This window comes from Pantherophis guttatus, chromosome 2 (genome assembly GCF_059756535.1).
Source record: "Pantherophis guttatus breed Tessera chromosome 2, ASM5975653v1, whole genome shotgun sequence".
NCBI classification, from domain to species: Eukaryota; Metazoa; Chordata; class Lepidosauria; order Squamata; family Colubridae; genus Pantherophis; species Pantherophis guttatus.
Genome location: NC_142064.1, coordinates 253,951,833 through 253,968,727, shown reverse-complemented (window position 1 = coordinate 253,968,727; position 16,895 = coordinate 253,951,833). Strand labels below are relative to the sequence as shown.

Below are 16,895 nucleotides of genomic sequence, written 5' to 3'. Positions count from 1 at the left end.
AGCAACGTCACTCCAGTAAATTAGCATGCACTCATCACTTCACTCCTTCCGCAGTTTCACATGGTTTCATGTAAACGTTAGAAAGAAGTGCAGAGAGTAGAAAGCTCTGAAGGACTCACATATATATATAGAGAGAGACTAGCTGGATTCCTATACTTCGCTACAGAACTATGTGATTGGGCTTGATAAATCAACATTTACAGCTCGAATCCTCCGCTATCCTATCCCCTTCTCTCCCTCAGCCTTGCCCCACAGAAATGTCTCCTATCCTATCCCCTTTTCTCCCTCAGGCTTTCTAGCCCCTTCTCTCCATGAGGCTTGCCCCACAGAAGCCTGTCCTATGCTATCGCATTCTCTCCAGAGTTATTTTCAAGTTGGGAGGGGGAGTAGAACTAATTAGCATCAGAGCGTGTTATAATAATATAGGAAATACTAATGCTCTGATGGTCATTTCGAAAAATCCTTTCTTAGTAAGTATCTAGAAGCCAAGAGGAACATACATGGCAAATTTCAAGTTTGTAGGCTTTGTGGTTCTGGAGATTTCGTGATTAATGCGTAAGTGGTTTTCGCTTTTGTATATATAGATAGATAGATTGAGATTTTTGTATTAAAGATGACACCAATCCTGCCTGCTTCACTCTAAATGGAAGCTCGCTCTTGCTTTCATTGCAAAATTATTTGGAAGAAACTATTGTTGCAGCTTGTTCATTACTAGATCTGTATTTGCATTACTATTTGCCTCACCCTTTTGCCGGATCTCTATCTACCACACATGGAAATGTAAACTCATTAGACGAGGAATTAGGTTCTCCTTTACTTTCTACGACTGGCAGCCTATATGGCGTTTAATTTTTATTTGTTGCCTGAGTTCTCCTTTATGGTCAATGTTTGCGTATCATGGTAACTATCATGCCCTTCCTGAGCAGATCTGACTATTGAAGATTGCAAACGCTGCCTTCTGTTTGCAAATGCTGCCTGCTGTTATTCAGTCTTGAAATCCTTTATTCAGCTTAATAAGCAGGGGAAAAGAGACTCAAAATCTCCCCTCAAAGTGAGATGGGCGCCAAACAAATCTAATGAATAAATAAATAAATAAATAAATAAAATAATCCTCACCAGAAAGTATTGTGTAAGTATAAATTTAACCCAGTAAAATAAAACACTGCTTTGGTCAAAATAATTACTTTAACTAAATGTATTCAAAATACTAGAGGTCTTTTCTAAAACCATTAGGATTTAATGCATTGACAAAACCAACTTTCATAACTTTCATAGTAAACCATTCCAAACTTGATTGCAGCAAATATGACTTCAGCTACAGAGTAGTCAATGCCTGGAATCAGTGGAATGCACTACCTGACTCTGTGGTCTTCACACCCCCAAAACTTTAACCTTAAACTGTCTGCCATGGACCTCACCCTATTCCTAAGAGGACTGTAAGGGGCTACTGACCCCATTTATTCATACTCATTTCTTATGTTTATACTTATATCTGTTTATACTTATATGTTTATATGTTATGTTCATACTTATAATTTTCTCATACATGCTTGACAAATAAATAAATAAAATACCAGTAAAGATTTCCCTTAATAATAATCAATTATAGACAACTGGGATTCTGTAGGCCAATTCTGATCTGAGGATGATCACGAGATAACTAGATTTTTTTTTCAGCCTTATTCCGGCAGAGATCCAGCTATTCCTGCTCTTTCCATCTGGTTCCTCTTCTCAGTAGCCCCAGGAATTCACCACCATCTGACCTTGAAGAAGAGGTCAGATGACTGGTAGGGATAGGAGTGGGAAGTGGTTGCTGCATCTTCTGTTTCTTGCCTTGTGACAAAGCAGTGACAGAAAGAATCAGTCCAATTTGTGGCCATGGGACCCTTCCTGGCTCAGGATTCCATTGCCAGTGAGCGTGTGATGGTATCATGAATTCTTCTGTGTACCATTGGAATCTTCCTTGAGATGTCTTGAGATAACTTGCTGCAAACTAACTCTCTCTCCTTCCCACCAGAATTACAGGAAATAAATATGAGCATAATGTAAGTGTTTCAGTGTGAATTAAAACATGCTGTTGGTTTGGACTCTACCTACACTCTTTTATATTCCTCTCCCCTACGTTTCTCTCAAAGGTCAAATGCAGCCTTCAGCTGAGAAAGATTTGCAAGCCATCTCTCAAAGCATTAATCTGTTAGAACTGAGATGTTCCATCTTGGTTTTTCATATATATATCTATGTATTACTCATCTCCTAACCCCACTACAGGGGTGGTATTCAACAAGTTCTGACCAGTTCTGGAGAACCGGTAGGGGAAATTTTGAGTAGTTCGGAGAATTACTACACGTTCTGTGGGCGTGACTTGGTGGGCGTCGCAGGGGAAGGATACTGTAAAATCTCCATTTTGTCCCCAATCCAGGGGAAGGTTACTGCAAAATCCCCACTTCCTCCCGATCAGCTGGGACTTGGGAGGCAGAGAATAGATGGGAGTGGGGCCAGTCAGAATTTTTACTACCGGTTCCCCGAACTACTCAAAATTTCCACTACTGGTTCTCCAGAATTGGTCAGAACCTGCTGAAATCCACCTCTGTAGTAGTAGTAGCAATGGTGGGATTCAGCCAGTTCGCACCAGTTCGGGAGAACCGGTTGTTAACTTTCTGAGCAGTTTGGCAAACTGATTGTTGGAAGAAATCATTAGGGCAGAGAACCGGTTGTTAAATTACTTGAATCCCACCACTGAGTAGTAGTAATGTTAAGTTACATAAGGGGATACAGATAAGAGAAGGAAGGGTCCAAAGTTCCCTGTGCCAATATTCCTTCACGGAGAACACTCCCTTTGACCCACAGATGATGGAGCCAGAGCTGAAAGTTTGAGACCAAGTGTTGCCAGCAGCATATAGAGAGCTGGTGGCCCCAAGATATGTGATTGAGTGATGGACTGGCAGCTGAGCTTTCATAGTCAAGGTAGTATCTTGTGTCTTAGTCCATAAAAAAAGGTAAAATTTTCCCCTGTCCAGTTGTGTCCGACTCTAGGGTGCAGTGCTTATCTCTGTTTCTTAGCTGAGAGAGCTAGCCGTGTCCAAAGATGCTTCCATGGTCATATGGCCAGCATGATTGTATGTTAAAGTGCATGGAACGCTGTTACCTTCCCACTGGAATGGTACCTATTTATCTACTTGCATTTGCATGCTTTCAAACTAAGTGGGCAGAGGCTGGGGCAAGTAAAAGGAACTCACCTCATTGCACAGTGCTCAGGACTCGAATCTGGACTGTTGACTTTCCAGCTGACAAACCCAGCTTCTTTAACTGCTGAGCCATTGTGCCCCTTGGTCCATAAATACTGTAGGTATCAATAAAGGAGAATATTTATAGCCCAGAGTTGAAATGAAGAATCCTCGGTGCTCTCTGTGCTTGGTTGTTTTCCTGCAGACATTTCATTACCCAAGTAGGTAACATCAACAGTGCTATCACTTGTTTTTTTTAAATTTTTAAATTATTTATTTATTTGTCAAGCATATATAAGATAACAGGTAAAAGTATAAACATAATTTGAATACATGAAAAGAGTAACTTGTGGAAGAGGATGTTACTTAGTTGGGTAATGGAACATTTGCAAGGAAACAATCAAACTCAAAGAGCACCAAAGCCAGGCTGCACGTTTCCCCCCTTTTGTTCTGTAGGAAGTTAGCACCCACCCCTCTCCTAGGAAAATGAGAGATTTTAGGAAATATTAAAAGGGCAGAATATTTCCCCTAAAAGTGAGACAGAAACTCAGCCCACCCCCCCACCCCCCTTTGTCAATGGGCCATTAAGCCATAGTAGGAATTCCCCTCAGCCAAGATCCAACAAATAGCCCTCCACCCATTTAGTAACAGAATTCACCAAATGGCACCTGGGGAGATTGCATCATCCAGCAAGGCTCAACCAAGCTTGGGACTCAGGACAGACTATAGAGTTGCCTCTGCATGGCGCCATGGGAGTCTGACAACCAATCAGAATACAAGCTCAAATTTAAAGCCCAACAGAGGGCATAAAACCAAGGCACTCTCAGCATCTTGTTCCTTTTTCTGCTCAGGAACTCAAGCCATGTGATCCTGCTCAGGAACTCAAGCCATGTGATCCTGCTCAGGAACTCAAGCCATGTGATCCTATTCATCAATAAACCTTCTTTCCAAGCAACTTCCTTGAATCCAGTGTCTTTTTCTGTACTTGGAACTGAACCCAGAAGGATATTTCTTCCAACAATTCACAATTTGGTTTGTGCAACATAGACGCTGGATTTGGTTTGTGCAACATAGACGCTGCCTCCCCCGCCCCCATAATATCCAAAAGGCGACGCCTTGTAACAAGGAAGGGGAGCGCCTCCAAATTACGGGAGATCTGGAACACTTACACAAATGAATTAGCATGGGAACAATTAGCTAACTACTTTCAGAAGGCCATTTCCCCAGATGTGAGGATGGCTGATTGGTCTAAGGCACCAGACTCAAGGCTCGCTCCTTTCCCAGTATTGGGTGTTCTGGTCCCCGAATAGAGGTATGAGTTCAAATCCCACTTCTGACATAATCCTTTTTTTTGCCTCACCCCAAATCTCTCTCTTTCAGCGTTCGCTATAAACTTCTGAAGCAAACGCAAGTAACGATAGCAGAATAACTGAATTTTTTATATCTTTCCATCATTCATTTTTTTCTGATTGACATATATACCAATATGACCTCTATTTTTCTAAAGAATCCAAGCAATTAAGTTGAAAACACACTATGGATACAGTTAGAAATATATTGTATGACCTCTCTTGAATCACGTCAGATTTTAATCAGAATTGTTCTGTATTTCCTATATTAAAGTTTGCAAAACATATTTGGAGGGTATTGGAGCAGATCAGTGGTGAAATTCAATTTTTTTTACTATCGGTTCTATGGGCGTGGCTTGGGGTGTGTGTGATGTGGCTTGGGGGGCGTGGCTTGGCGGGCATGGCAAGGGAAGGATACTGCAAAAACTCTATTCCCACCCCACTCCAGGGAAAGGATACTGCAAAATCCCTATTCACTCCCTACTCTGGGGCCAGCCAGAGGTGGTATTTGCCGGTTCTCCAAACTACTCAACATTTCCGCTACTGGTCCTCCAGAACCTGTCAGAACCTGCTGGATTTCACCCCTGGAACAGATGCATAACTTTGACCCTTATCAATATACTAAATTTACTTTCAAATAATCCCAATCTGAAAATTGAAGGGGGAGTTTGGAGGGAATTCATAGGATATTAATCCAGCAGCCTTTCTCAGCTAAGATTCCTCAGACTCAGAGATTCAACAAGAGATTGTGACAGAAAAAAAACCACTGTAAATCTGATTTTTTAAAAAAACTTTGCACATTGTACTATGCTATTGCTCACCCCGATGGACATTTTTAAGTGCTGTAATTTAGCTGCTAGCCTGTTGCTATGCTCTTGTAAAACATGTTTTATCTAGGTTAGAACTTAGCTGTATTGCAATGTTTTTACATTTTTGTGATCTTTATGCAGGGATTCCTTAAGACTTGAAATTTATTATAAGGGTTCCTCCAGGATAAAATGGTTGAGAAAGGTTCCTATAAGATCAATGTTTTTCAACCTTGGCAACTTTAAAATGTGTGGACTTTTAACTCCCAGAATTCCTTGCCAGCTTGCTCAATCAATTTTTTAAAACTATTTAGATTATTGCAAGAGGAATTTGGATGTGAAATGACAGGATAGTCAACTGAAACTTATTTTCATTTTACAATTAGGTCCAGATGTATAAAAAAGGTAAAGGTAAAGGTTCCCCTCGCACATATGTGCTAGTCGCTCCCGACTCTAGGGGGCGGTGCTCATCTTCGTTTCAAAGCCGAAAAGTCAGCACTGTCCGAAGACGTCTCCGTGGTCATGTGGCCAGCATGACTCAATGCCAAAGGCGCACGGAACACTGTTACCTTCCCACCAAAGGTGGTCCCTATTTTTCTACTTGTATTTTTTACATGCTTTTGAACTCCTAGGTTGGCAGAAGCTGGGACAAGTAACGGGAGCTCACCCCATTACGTGGCACTAGGGATTTGAACCGCTGAACTGCTGACCTTTCGATTGACAAGCTCAGTGTCTTAGCCACTGAGCCACCACGTCCCTTTCCAGATGTATAAGCAGCATCTAAAATTTCTGAATAACTCAGAACTGATATGTTCAGGGGTGGGATTCAGCCAGTTCGCACCTATTCGAGAGAACTGGTTGCTAACTTTCTAAGAAGTTCAGATAACCGGTTGTTGGAAGAAATCTTATTTTGTTTTTTCCACTTTACAGAGCTAATCCTGTAAGGAAGGCAGGAAGGAAACATTCTGGTGTTGTTTCTAGCCTAATCTTTATTGCCCTGCTTACAGAAACTGCCTCTCTGGTTAACCCTTATTATATTGTAACAGCTAAGGTGAAGTGCCCATTGACGTGAGTGATGTTGAGTTGGCCATGCCCACATGGTCACATGACCACCGAGCCACGCCTACCCAGCTAGTCATTAGGGCAGAAAATCAGTTGTTAAATTATTTGATTCCCACCATTGGATATGTTCTTTTCATGTGGCTTACTCATGGGTGTTAATGCAAAAGAATTTATTTCCTTGTTCATTCTTTTATGTATAATTAGAATGGGCGGGGAGGATAAAAGTGTAGGCAAGAAGGTTAGAGTATAAAAGCATTCTCCAATGCATCCTCTCGACTTATGAATCACAGTGTTTTGAGCACTTTACGTAGCTGCTAATGCTGTAGCATCATTAAATCTTCTTCCAAGCATTGCCATTGACAGTCTACAGGCCAACATGATTAATGTCTTCTGTAAGTACCTTTTTGCCTAAGACTCACTAACTGAATTATGGATTGAACGAAATGTATTATTTAATATAATATGGCTCAAAGCATAGTCAGGTGAATGTTTAGGCCGGATTAGACACTTTTTACTACTAGTTCATCACATAGTTAGTCAGATGTTCAGACTGGATTTGGCATTTTTGTCCACTTATCAAGTCCTTCCTAAGGACCTGGGATAGGCAGATACTGATGTTTTATGATGTTAGAGGTATCGTCACAGGATGTCAGCTGCTTCGAGTAAAGCTGTCTTTTGCAATTGACTGATGGTGAATTTGTCTATTATTATTATTATCTCTTTTATTCATTAAACATGAAATTCAGTCAACTGAACATTTAAAAATGTGTCACAAATACAATTGACTGGTGCTAATGGTTGATACGGGTTGCTGCCAGCTTCCTAGGTATCAACCAAGTATCTTCTTAAAATGTATGATGTTCCGAGTAGCATAGTTTTTTGCAATTCCGCTGGTGTTATTTCAGGAAGCCGCAATTTCTTGATGTGTTTTGTAAAATTCTTGGACATGGTACCAAGTGCCCTGATGACAATGGGTCACTGTTACATGTTTCATCCATAGCTGTGTAGTTTCGATGGCCAGGTCACGATATTTCATGATTTTTTCCAGTTCTTTTTCTTTGACTCTGGCGTCTCCTGGTACAGCAATATTACTGTGTTGAGTTCAAGTTCAGTGGGGGTTTTCACATACAGTTTTAAGTCATCCATGTATAGTAGATGGTTTATCCTGCCATGTTGGCTTGAGATTTGGTAGCTCAGTTTTGTGTTTCGTAGGATTATTGTCAGTGGAATTAATGTGATGTTGAACAGTAGTGGGACTGGGAATCTCCATAGACTTTTAGGAATGTGATTATTGAGCAAAGCAGTCAGGGGGACGTCTTGCTTAATGACCGCAACAATTCACAACTGCAATTCTGATCTCAGTTGTGGTTGTAAATTGAGCACTACCAAGCAACCTAGAACTAAGGAGAAATTTCCTGACAGAACAATTAATCAGTGGAACAACTTGCCTCCAGAAGTGAATGTTCCAACACTGGGAGTTTTTAAGAAGAGATTGGACAACCATTTGTCTGAAATGGTATAGAATTTCCTGCCTGAGCAGACTGTCAGGGTTCCAAGTAACAAACCCAGTGATCAAAACTCCGAGGCCTGGCAGTTCTTCAAAGTATGAATTTATTAGGAATGTCATATTGGCACATCTGGGGAAATGTTGTGGCCCGTCAGTGGCCTGTGCAGCTAGTAGCTGATTCTGACAGCGAGGAGGCTGGTGTGGTGCTGCACCAGTAGCCTGTGCAGCTGGCACTTGAGTCAGACAATGAGGAGACTGGAAAAGATGTGGTGCCAGAGGCGGGGATTCAGCCAGGGCATTCAGAACCTCCAGAAGCTCCTATAAGTGAAGAGGAAGAAGAGGAAGAGCCTCTTCTCAATGCACGGGCGCACAGAGCTGCCAAAAGGCAGGAGTGGCTCCTCAGGAGGAGGTCTCCTCAAGAGTAAGGCTTGGGGCTAATTGGCCACTCCCTTAGCCTATTTAAGGAAGGACGACGACTGAGGCAATTTGCAGGGAACAACTTCATTCACTCTCTTTCGCTCTTGATCTTAGTTCTCTTATCAGTTTCCTGCAAATTGCTTCTGGGCTTTCTGCCAACCATAGTAAGATTACGATTATTTATTCTTTGGATTCTTGTAGGCTGTTAAGAAAGTTAATTAACAGCCTACAAAAAGGCTTCCAACTCTGTTTATTCTATTCTATTCTATTCTATTCTATTCTATTCTATTCTATTCTATTCTATTCTATTCTATTCTATTCTATTCTATTCTATTCTATTCTACTCTACTCTACTCTACTCTACTCTACTCTACTCTACTCTACTCTACTCTACTCTATTGAAAAAGCTTCCACCTTTTACTTCTTCTCTTACCCTCTGGTGCCCTAGAGAATGAGTCAATCCCGTTTTCTTTGTGACAGCCCCTCAAGTATTGGAAGACAGCTATCATGTCCCCTCTAATCCTTCTTTTTAATAGGCTAGCCACTAGACATACCTAGCTCCAGAAGTGGGTTTTAGCAGGTTCTGACCAATTCTGGAGAACCAGTAGCAGAAATTTTGAGTAGTTCGGAGAACCTGTAAATACCACCTCTGACTGGCCCTGCCCCCATCTATTCTCTGCCTCCCGAGTCCCAGCTGATGGGGAGGAAATGGGGATTTTGCAGTAACCTTCCTCTGGAGTGGATTGGGAATGGAGATTTTTACAGTATCCTCCCAGGGGTGGGTTCTAATTTTTTTTACTATTCGTTCTGTGGGCATGGCTTATTTTGTGGGCGTGGCTTGGTGGGGGTAATGTGACTGGGTGGGCCTGGCCAACCTTTTTTTTTTTTTACTTTTAAAAGCATTTTTTCTACAACCTTAAGAGGTTGCAGAAAAAAATGCTTTTAGAAGCCTCTGACGATCAGGCAACTCAGCTGGGATCGCCAGAGGCTTTTAAAGGCATTTTTTTTCCTACAACCTCTTTTGCTGAAGAAGTTGTAGAAAAAATGCTTTTAAAAGTTAAAAAAAAAAAGCCTCTGATGAGGTGGGCGGGGTAAGCGAGCAGCTACCAGGCCGGGGACCGGTTTGGGGGCGTGGCCAGCCAATGTTAATACCGGTTCTCCAAACTACTACAAATTTTTACTACCAGTTCTTGTGAACCGGTGCGAACCGGTAGCAACTCACCACTGTATCCTCCCCTGCCACTCCCACCAAGCCATGCCACACCCACCAAGCCACACCCACAGAACCGGTAGTAAAACATTTTGAAACCCACCATTGCCTAGCTCCCACAATGGTTTATGATACCTGCTGATTGCAGTTAGTCAGCCAATTGCAAATCTATCTGGTGGTGATGCTGTCTGTCCTACATTTTTAGAGTCATTAGGTATCTATTATTTGCTTTCAGGGCATGCTGCTCACATGAGTGGGGATGGGTGCATGCTCACACACTCACCTGCCACCTCCACGGCCCGGTTCCAAAAGGCTCAAGGCCTGGTAGTTGGTTGGGCACCCCTGGGTTAGGGGAATGTAGCTGTTCTAAACTATATTTCTGAGGCTAGCCTTTGTGTGAAAGAAAATAGGAAATCCCATGGTGATAAGAAAACCTGAGTTACTGGGTTCAGAAGAGAAGTTGAAAGTTTTCTCTTTATCTTTTCAGTTGTACCTGATTTTTTATAACCTTATTTTTCAACCTTGGTGACTTTAAGATGTGTGGATTTTAACTCCCAAAATTCTGGCACTTGAAGTCCACAGATCTTAAAGTTGCTAAGATTGAAAAACACTGATTTATAGCCTTTTATACATTAGCTGTCTCCATTTTTTTCTGATGCTTTACAATTTTGCTTTTTGCCATTCTTAGCATAACTGGTTTTTCTCAGGAATTTTATTGCACAACATACCCAAAAGAGGGCACGCTTACCTTCGTAATCCTAGGTTTCGGTGACTCTTTTGGCTTGACATGATCGGTGGATTTAAAACAAGATTGGAGCAGTAAAAATGTTGATTTGGGGTAATTTTACATTGTTATTTATTTCAGTTATATCTTAACCATAATTTACAAGATAGGGCTTAGTACACCAAGTTCCAGAATAGGATTCTGGAATAAGTTAGAAAGTTAGAACACAGATAATATCTAACAACACTGTATTGGGAACTCTGGAGAAGATCTACTAGCAATTCAGTGTAAAACTGTCCATTCGCTGAGCAAGGGGATCAGTAATCAAGAGTTCTAAGTGGTTCTTCTAGAACGTTGGAGATACATCATGGAGAAGGGCAAAGTTGACTAAGTCATTCCCTGCTCACCATTGGTGTCCTCAGCAAAAAAGGAGCCCCACCATCCCAATAAAATAATCATGAATTGGGGTAAGGTGTGCTTATACAGTATTGGAATAATCTCATATTGATTGTAACTCTTTCCAGGTCCACCGACTCGTCCTACTGTTGCAATGCCTTGTCTGCTATGCCCGTCTCTCTTGTGCTGCCTCCTCCTCCTCCTTCCCTTTCCATTAGCCTCCAGTTCTGCGTCTAAAGGAGACACAGTGGTCATAACCAGCAGTGGCCCTATTAAGGGCAAGCATGTCCTGGCTGGCCTTGGGTCTCTGACAGCCTATCTAGGCATTCCTTATGCTGAGCCTCCCCTGGGGAAGTTGCGTTTCCAGAAAACTCTTCCACATCAGCCATGGAAGCAAACCCTGGAAGCCATCAGTTTTGGTAATTCCTGCCCTCAATTTATTTTCCGGGATGTCCCTGAAGCAGATATATGGTCTCCTAAAACACCACTGTCAGAAGATTGCCTTTCCCTCAACATCTGGGTGCCACATCCACAACCTTCTTCCCCAGTCCCTGTTTTGGTCTGGATACATGGAGGGAGTTATGCATTCGGCACGTCTTCTGTGGACATGTTCAATGGGGCATCCTTGGCTGCCGCTGAGAACGTCATTGTGGTCACCATCAATTATCGCTTGGGAGCCCTGGGCTTTCTGTACTTGCCACCAGCTGCTCCAGGGAACCTAGGCTTATGGGACCAACAGCTGGCCCTGAAGTGGGTAAAAGAGAATGCAGCTGCCTTTGGGGGAGATCCTTCTCGGGTGACCATTTTGGGCCAGAGTGCTGGAGGATCTTGTGCGAATCTCCAACTTCTCGCACCAAAAAGCCAGGACCTTTTTGCCCAAGTGGTGATCCAGAGCGGAACAGCCAATGCCTATTGGGCTTTGAAGTCTCCTGAGGAAGCCAAACAAAAATCACTGGAATTTGTTCATCTACTAGGTTGTTCAGAGGACAACAATATCAGCATAGTGCATTGTCTGCAAACAAAAAATGTTTCTGAACTTATTCGGCATGAAATAGCTATGTCCTTCAAAGGCCTCCTTGCAAATTTTCCCTTCAGGCCAATCATAGATGGGGAGTTTTTACTTGGTGATCCAGAAAAGCTCATGGAGGAGGGGCAATTTCAGGTCAAACCTATCCTCATAGGTGAAACTTCTGATGAAGCGGCCACATACGTCCACACTACTTTCCCTAACATCACCCACAATCTCATCAATTGGGAGCAGCTTCTGAAAGGGATACAGCTGTTGGCACCAAATGCAACTGAAGATTTTATTCGGACTATTGCACTGAGGTACAGTGAAGGAAATCACGGCCCAGCAAAATATCGCTCCGCTATGTCCCAATTCTATACAGATCGGATCTATGCATGCCCAATAAGGGAAGCTGCAGGAAATATCAGGAAAAGTGGGAGTCCTGTATATGCCTATTTATTCGCACATCGCCCTTCATGGTCAGTTTGGCCTGAATGGATTGGAGCAACTCACAGTGCTGAGATTCCTTTTGTTTTTGGAACCCTTGAATCTACGCTGCCTTTCAATCGAACATACACAGAGGCTGAAGCCAGGCTGAGCCGTAAGATGATGCACTACTGGGCAGAGTTTGCCAGAACTGGGTAAGTGGTTCACTTTATTTCTATAAATTCATATTTTAAATCCAAAGAAAGCCTTTCCATTCAACAAATGCACTTTATATCTAAATCAATGAAGCCATAAACTAATGCACGCTCTTCCTTTGCGTATGTTTACAGGTTGTGTTAATACAAGTAGTTCGTCAAAACCAGTCTCTTTGCTCAAGCAAGAGACCCTATTCTATTCTGGACAAGTGGCTGTCCAATCTCTTCTTAAAAACCTCCAGCGATGAAGCACTCATAGCTTCTGAAGGCAAAGCTGTTCCTCTGATCAATTGTTCTCACTGTCAGGAAATTTCTCCTTATTTCTAGGTTGGTTCTCCCCGTGATTAGTTCCCATCAATGTCCTTTTCTTCCTCCTTAGGAATCCCACTGGGTCAGCAGCCAGCAAGGATGAGTGGCCACTCTATAATGCCACAGAGCAGAATTTCTTCCTTCTTAATACTGAGCCATTCCAGGAAAGGGTGATAGAGCACTGTGATTTTTTAAAGAGCCTTTTTTCAAAGGCTGAAGAGACACGTAAGTTCAGCTATTAGTTCTGCCTTTGGAAGGGAGTAGTGGTTGATGAAAAAGATATTTTTAAAAATCATTTATATATCAAATATAGAGATTGCCCATTTCACTCATAGAGCAATCTCTAAAAATTGATTTTATTGCCACTCTTTGCTGAAACATATTCATTTGATTTTACACTGGGCAATTTTGTAATGCTAGTGATAAATTTTGTAGAGCAAGCATATTTCATGACGTCCCGAGTTGGTTCTCTAGTAATGTCCTCTATGTAAGCCTTAGTTGCCCACATAAAGATAAGAACAATAACAACAATAACCAATCCCTAAACATCTGGGTCACATCTTGACAACCATTGTCATTGACAAAATCCCTCTCAGTCAATTGCAAAAGGCAGCTTTATTTGGAATAGCTTACATCCTGCAATGATAACTTTAATACCATCAAAAAAATCTGCCCCTCCCAGCTTTTTGGGAAGGACAGAGTAGGTGGACAAAAAATGTCAAATCAAGTTTAAACATCTGGCTGACCATGTGACAAACAATAATGTTTTGATATATATTTAATAAATATATATTATACCATGCATCATGGAATCCTCAGAATTCTACTTCTAGATTCAGATTCTTTAGTGATAAAATGTACACCTTATCTTGATATTTCATTTTTCTTTGTTCTACAGAGAAGTCTGAAGGTGATTCTGTTTCATTGGACTAGGAAGAAGACAGCAGGTAGGAATCCAGTGCTTGGTTGTAGTAATGGCTGACAATTGGGATCAAGATTTCAGAAGGGGACTAGACTTCTTCCTAAATAGTAATTTCACATCGGCATTTCAAACCATTTTTAAGTAGCACTTTTGTGGCTCAGCTTCACTGTGTGAAATGGAAGCTCTCCAAGCTGATGCCAATGGCCTTTGTGGAAGAGGAACCTGGAGAAACCTCTCGATCTCAGCATAAACAAATAGAGATCTTGGGCATAGGGAAGGAAGAAAGGAGCCGCTAAGAGTAACTTACAGGGAAGGTTACACAATGCTGAGAAAGAGAAAGCATGAGAATGAAATTCAGCCTGTGGGGGAAATCAGTTTTCATATGAATGAGACTATTTAATAGACAAATGGAGACATTGGGAATGTGTCCTTGTAGTCCAGTGATAAACATTATCAGAACATTCCCATAGGCATCCCTGAATCTCAAGATGCAAATATTTCTTCTAACGAAGACCATTGTCCTCTCTAGGTAACAGAAGGGCAGGAAGGAACTTGAGAGCAGTTCAGTTATTAATTACCAATGTATATGCATGCATATAAATCCCCCTCCATTTTGAAATGTATAAATATGAGTGAATTTGTCAGGTCTGCCATCATAATGTCCTCTACTCACAATAGAATTCCATATGCCACCAGACTTGAAATTTTGGGCTTAGACAATCTGGAACTGCGCCACCTGGGCTATGATCTAAGCACAGTACACAAAATTGTCTGCTACAACATCTTACCTGTCAACGACTTCTTCAGCTTCAACCACAATAATACAAGGGCAAACAATCGATACAAACACAAGGTAAACCGCTCCAAACTCGATTGCAGAAAATACGACTTCAGCAACAGAGTGGTCAACGCCTGGAATGCACTACTTGACTCTGTTGTTATAGCCTCTAACCCTCACAGCTTCAACCTTAAACTGTCTACCGTGGATCTCACCCCATTCTTAAGATGTCTGTAAAGGGGGTGTGCGTAAGTGCACCAGTGTGCCTACCATCCCTGTCTTATTGTCCCTATTTATCTGTATTTACTTCCTATGTTTATGTTCATACCTATACTTGTTATCTTGTACATGTTTGACAAACAAACACAAATAAATAAATAATGTCCTCAGCCTACTTCGCTGGCATCGTGCCATAAAATGCGGGGAGAGGGAGAATGGGGACGTACGGAAGGGAGATGACAGGATGACAGAAACCAGAGGTGTCAATCTGGAACAGATTGGTTGATCCAACAACATGAGCATGAGAATGGAATGGAATGTGAAACTCCACCAAACCTTAAAGCTGTTATCAAAACTCCTAATATTATTGGACTCTTAAAACTGGTCAAGATGGGAGGACCTGGGAGAAGGGGAAAAGGCAGGCTTTGCACAGGAATACTCAGATCCAACTTTCCTTGCGCTGTAACCACTTGACTTTAGTAAAAGTATCCCTTTTGCTACAAATGGATTTGAGGATCTTTCTTTCCTAAACATCCAAGCTAGGACAAGCCTGACAGCATCCTTTTCTCTGCAAGAGTTCCTCCCACTATTTTCTCAAGGGAATTTCTCCAGTGCACACTGGAGTAAATTAACAGTAAATACTGCAGCGAACCTTGATTGCGTGCTTTGGGTCCTGCATTTGATGCCACAAACCCCTCCATGTTTAGTATAAAAGGAATACAGAGCACCTTAGGTGGACTTTTAAGGTCATTAAGACACCAGGCTAGACATCAGGAGACTGTGAGTTCTAATCCTACCTTAGCCATGAAAGCCAAAAAGGTAGGATTAGAACTCACAGTCTGATAACATTTAGTCTGGTGCCCTAATCTCAAAAATCCATTTAAGGTGCTCTGTGTTCCCCTTATACTAAATAGGCAGATTTTAGGCTAGTCACTCTCTCTCAGCCCAACTCACCTCACAGGATTGTTGTTTTGGGGAAATTAGGAGGAAGAAGGTGTGTGGGGTATGTTCTCCACCTTATTTGTAAAAATAATAAAGGCAAGATACATGTAATAAACAAAGATTAATAAAATTATCTTATTCTACCTTACTACAGAGAAGAGCATCCTGGAATCTCTGCTTTGCCTGTGTCTTGAACTGGCCTACTATGAAGGGCTGCCACTTAGGTTGAACCCCTTTGAAAATGGCATCCATATCTCAAAGGCACCATTTGAAAACCTAGTGACCGTTTTGTTGGCTTCAGAATAATGGTTGTGTGTTTATTTCTCTCAGGAATCAATCAAGACTTATCTTTAAAGCCTGGTGAAATGATGACAAGCTTCACCAAAGAACCTTCCAGAAGCATCCATTGTCCTTTCAGAAACTGACTGGAGGGAACTTGGAAGACAAATAAGGAGAAAACTAAAACCCACATCACTTTTGCAGTTAAAATAATAAATTTCTTGGAGTAATTTGTTATATCTTGATTTGAGACAGCCTTTTAATTAATCCCGCTCCCTCAAAAAGAACCTCTTAAAATGGGGCAAAACTCACTTAAGAAATGATGATACAATGATCTCTTCAATTCATGCATCACCTGATATTGTTGTTGTTATTATTATTGATCATTGCACAGTCAGCCAGATGTTCAGACTGTGTTTGGCATTTTTGTCTACCTATCGAGTCCTTACCAAGGGCCTGGGATTTGCAGAACTGGATGTTTGACGATGTTACAGATATCATCGCAGGATGGAAGCTGTTCCAAGTAAAGCTGCATTTTGCAATTGACTGATGGTGAATTTGTCAATGCCAATGGTGTTCAAGTGGTGCTCCAGTTGTTTTGGGATACTTAGTTCACAGACTTCTGTTGCATACTTCCCTTTGTTTTAAAAGGATTTGATTGAAGGAGGAGCTGGAGTAATCTGGTTGTCTTAATTGTGGTGATTTGTACTGGAAATCTGAGGCTAGTGGTGTGCTGGAGTCAATTTGTCTGGTTCCATGAGAGCCAATCAGTGGTGGGTTCTAACCGGCTTAACTGCCGGTTCTCTTCGTGCACGTGCTTTGCGTGCGATTGCCGCATGCATGCTCGCTTCATTTGCATGTGCGCCAAACTTGCGCTCCGCGCAAGCACGTTAGCAATATTCCCAGCTGAGGTGTGGCAATCCACTCTGCTGCACCTATCAGCTGGGCTAAAAATAAAGAAATATAAGTTAGGAATAACACGGAGGCGGGCGGGAGGGCCCAACTCCCGGACAAAGAGAACTGGTTTGGTGACGTCATGTCGTCACCGCTACCGGCTCAGCCGAACCAGGCCGAACTGGGAGGAACCCACCACTGGAGCCA

General features: G+C 41.9%; 1 protein-coding gene across 3 annotated transcripts; it reads left to right on the top strand.

Moving 5' to 3' along the window:
* The first annotated feature begins 6,738 nt into the window (after window positions 1–6,738).
* LOC117667965 (cholinesterase-like) lies at window positions 6,739–16,002 on the top strand. 3 transcript variants are annotated; one of them, XR_009622446.2, is made up of 6 exons: window positions 6,739–6,833; window positions 10,824–12,345; window positions 12,725–12,879; window positions 13,553–13,601; window positions 14,255–14,429; window positions 15,846–16,002. XR_009622446.2 is itself a non-coding variant. In XM_060691044.1 (5 exons), the coding sequence occupies exons 1-4, from the start codon at window positions 6,818–6,820 to the stop codon at window positions 13,585–13,587; spliced, it is 1,728 nt and encodes a 575-aa protein (XP_060547027.1). In that variant the 5' UTR covers window positions 6,739–6,817; the 3' UTR covers window positions 13,588–13,601; window positions 14,273–14,748. The 3 variants fall into 3 exon arrangements, 2 of the variants coding, with proteins under 2 accessions (XP_060547027.1, XP_060547020.1); XM_060691044.1 differs by lacking the exon at window positions 15,846–16,002 and having other exon boundaries at window positions 14,273–14,748; XM_060691037.1 differs by lacking the exon at window positions 15,846–16,002 and having other exon boundaries at window positions 14,255–14,748.
* The last annotated feature ends 893 nt before the right edge of the window (window positions 16,003–16,895 follow it).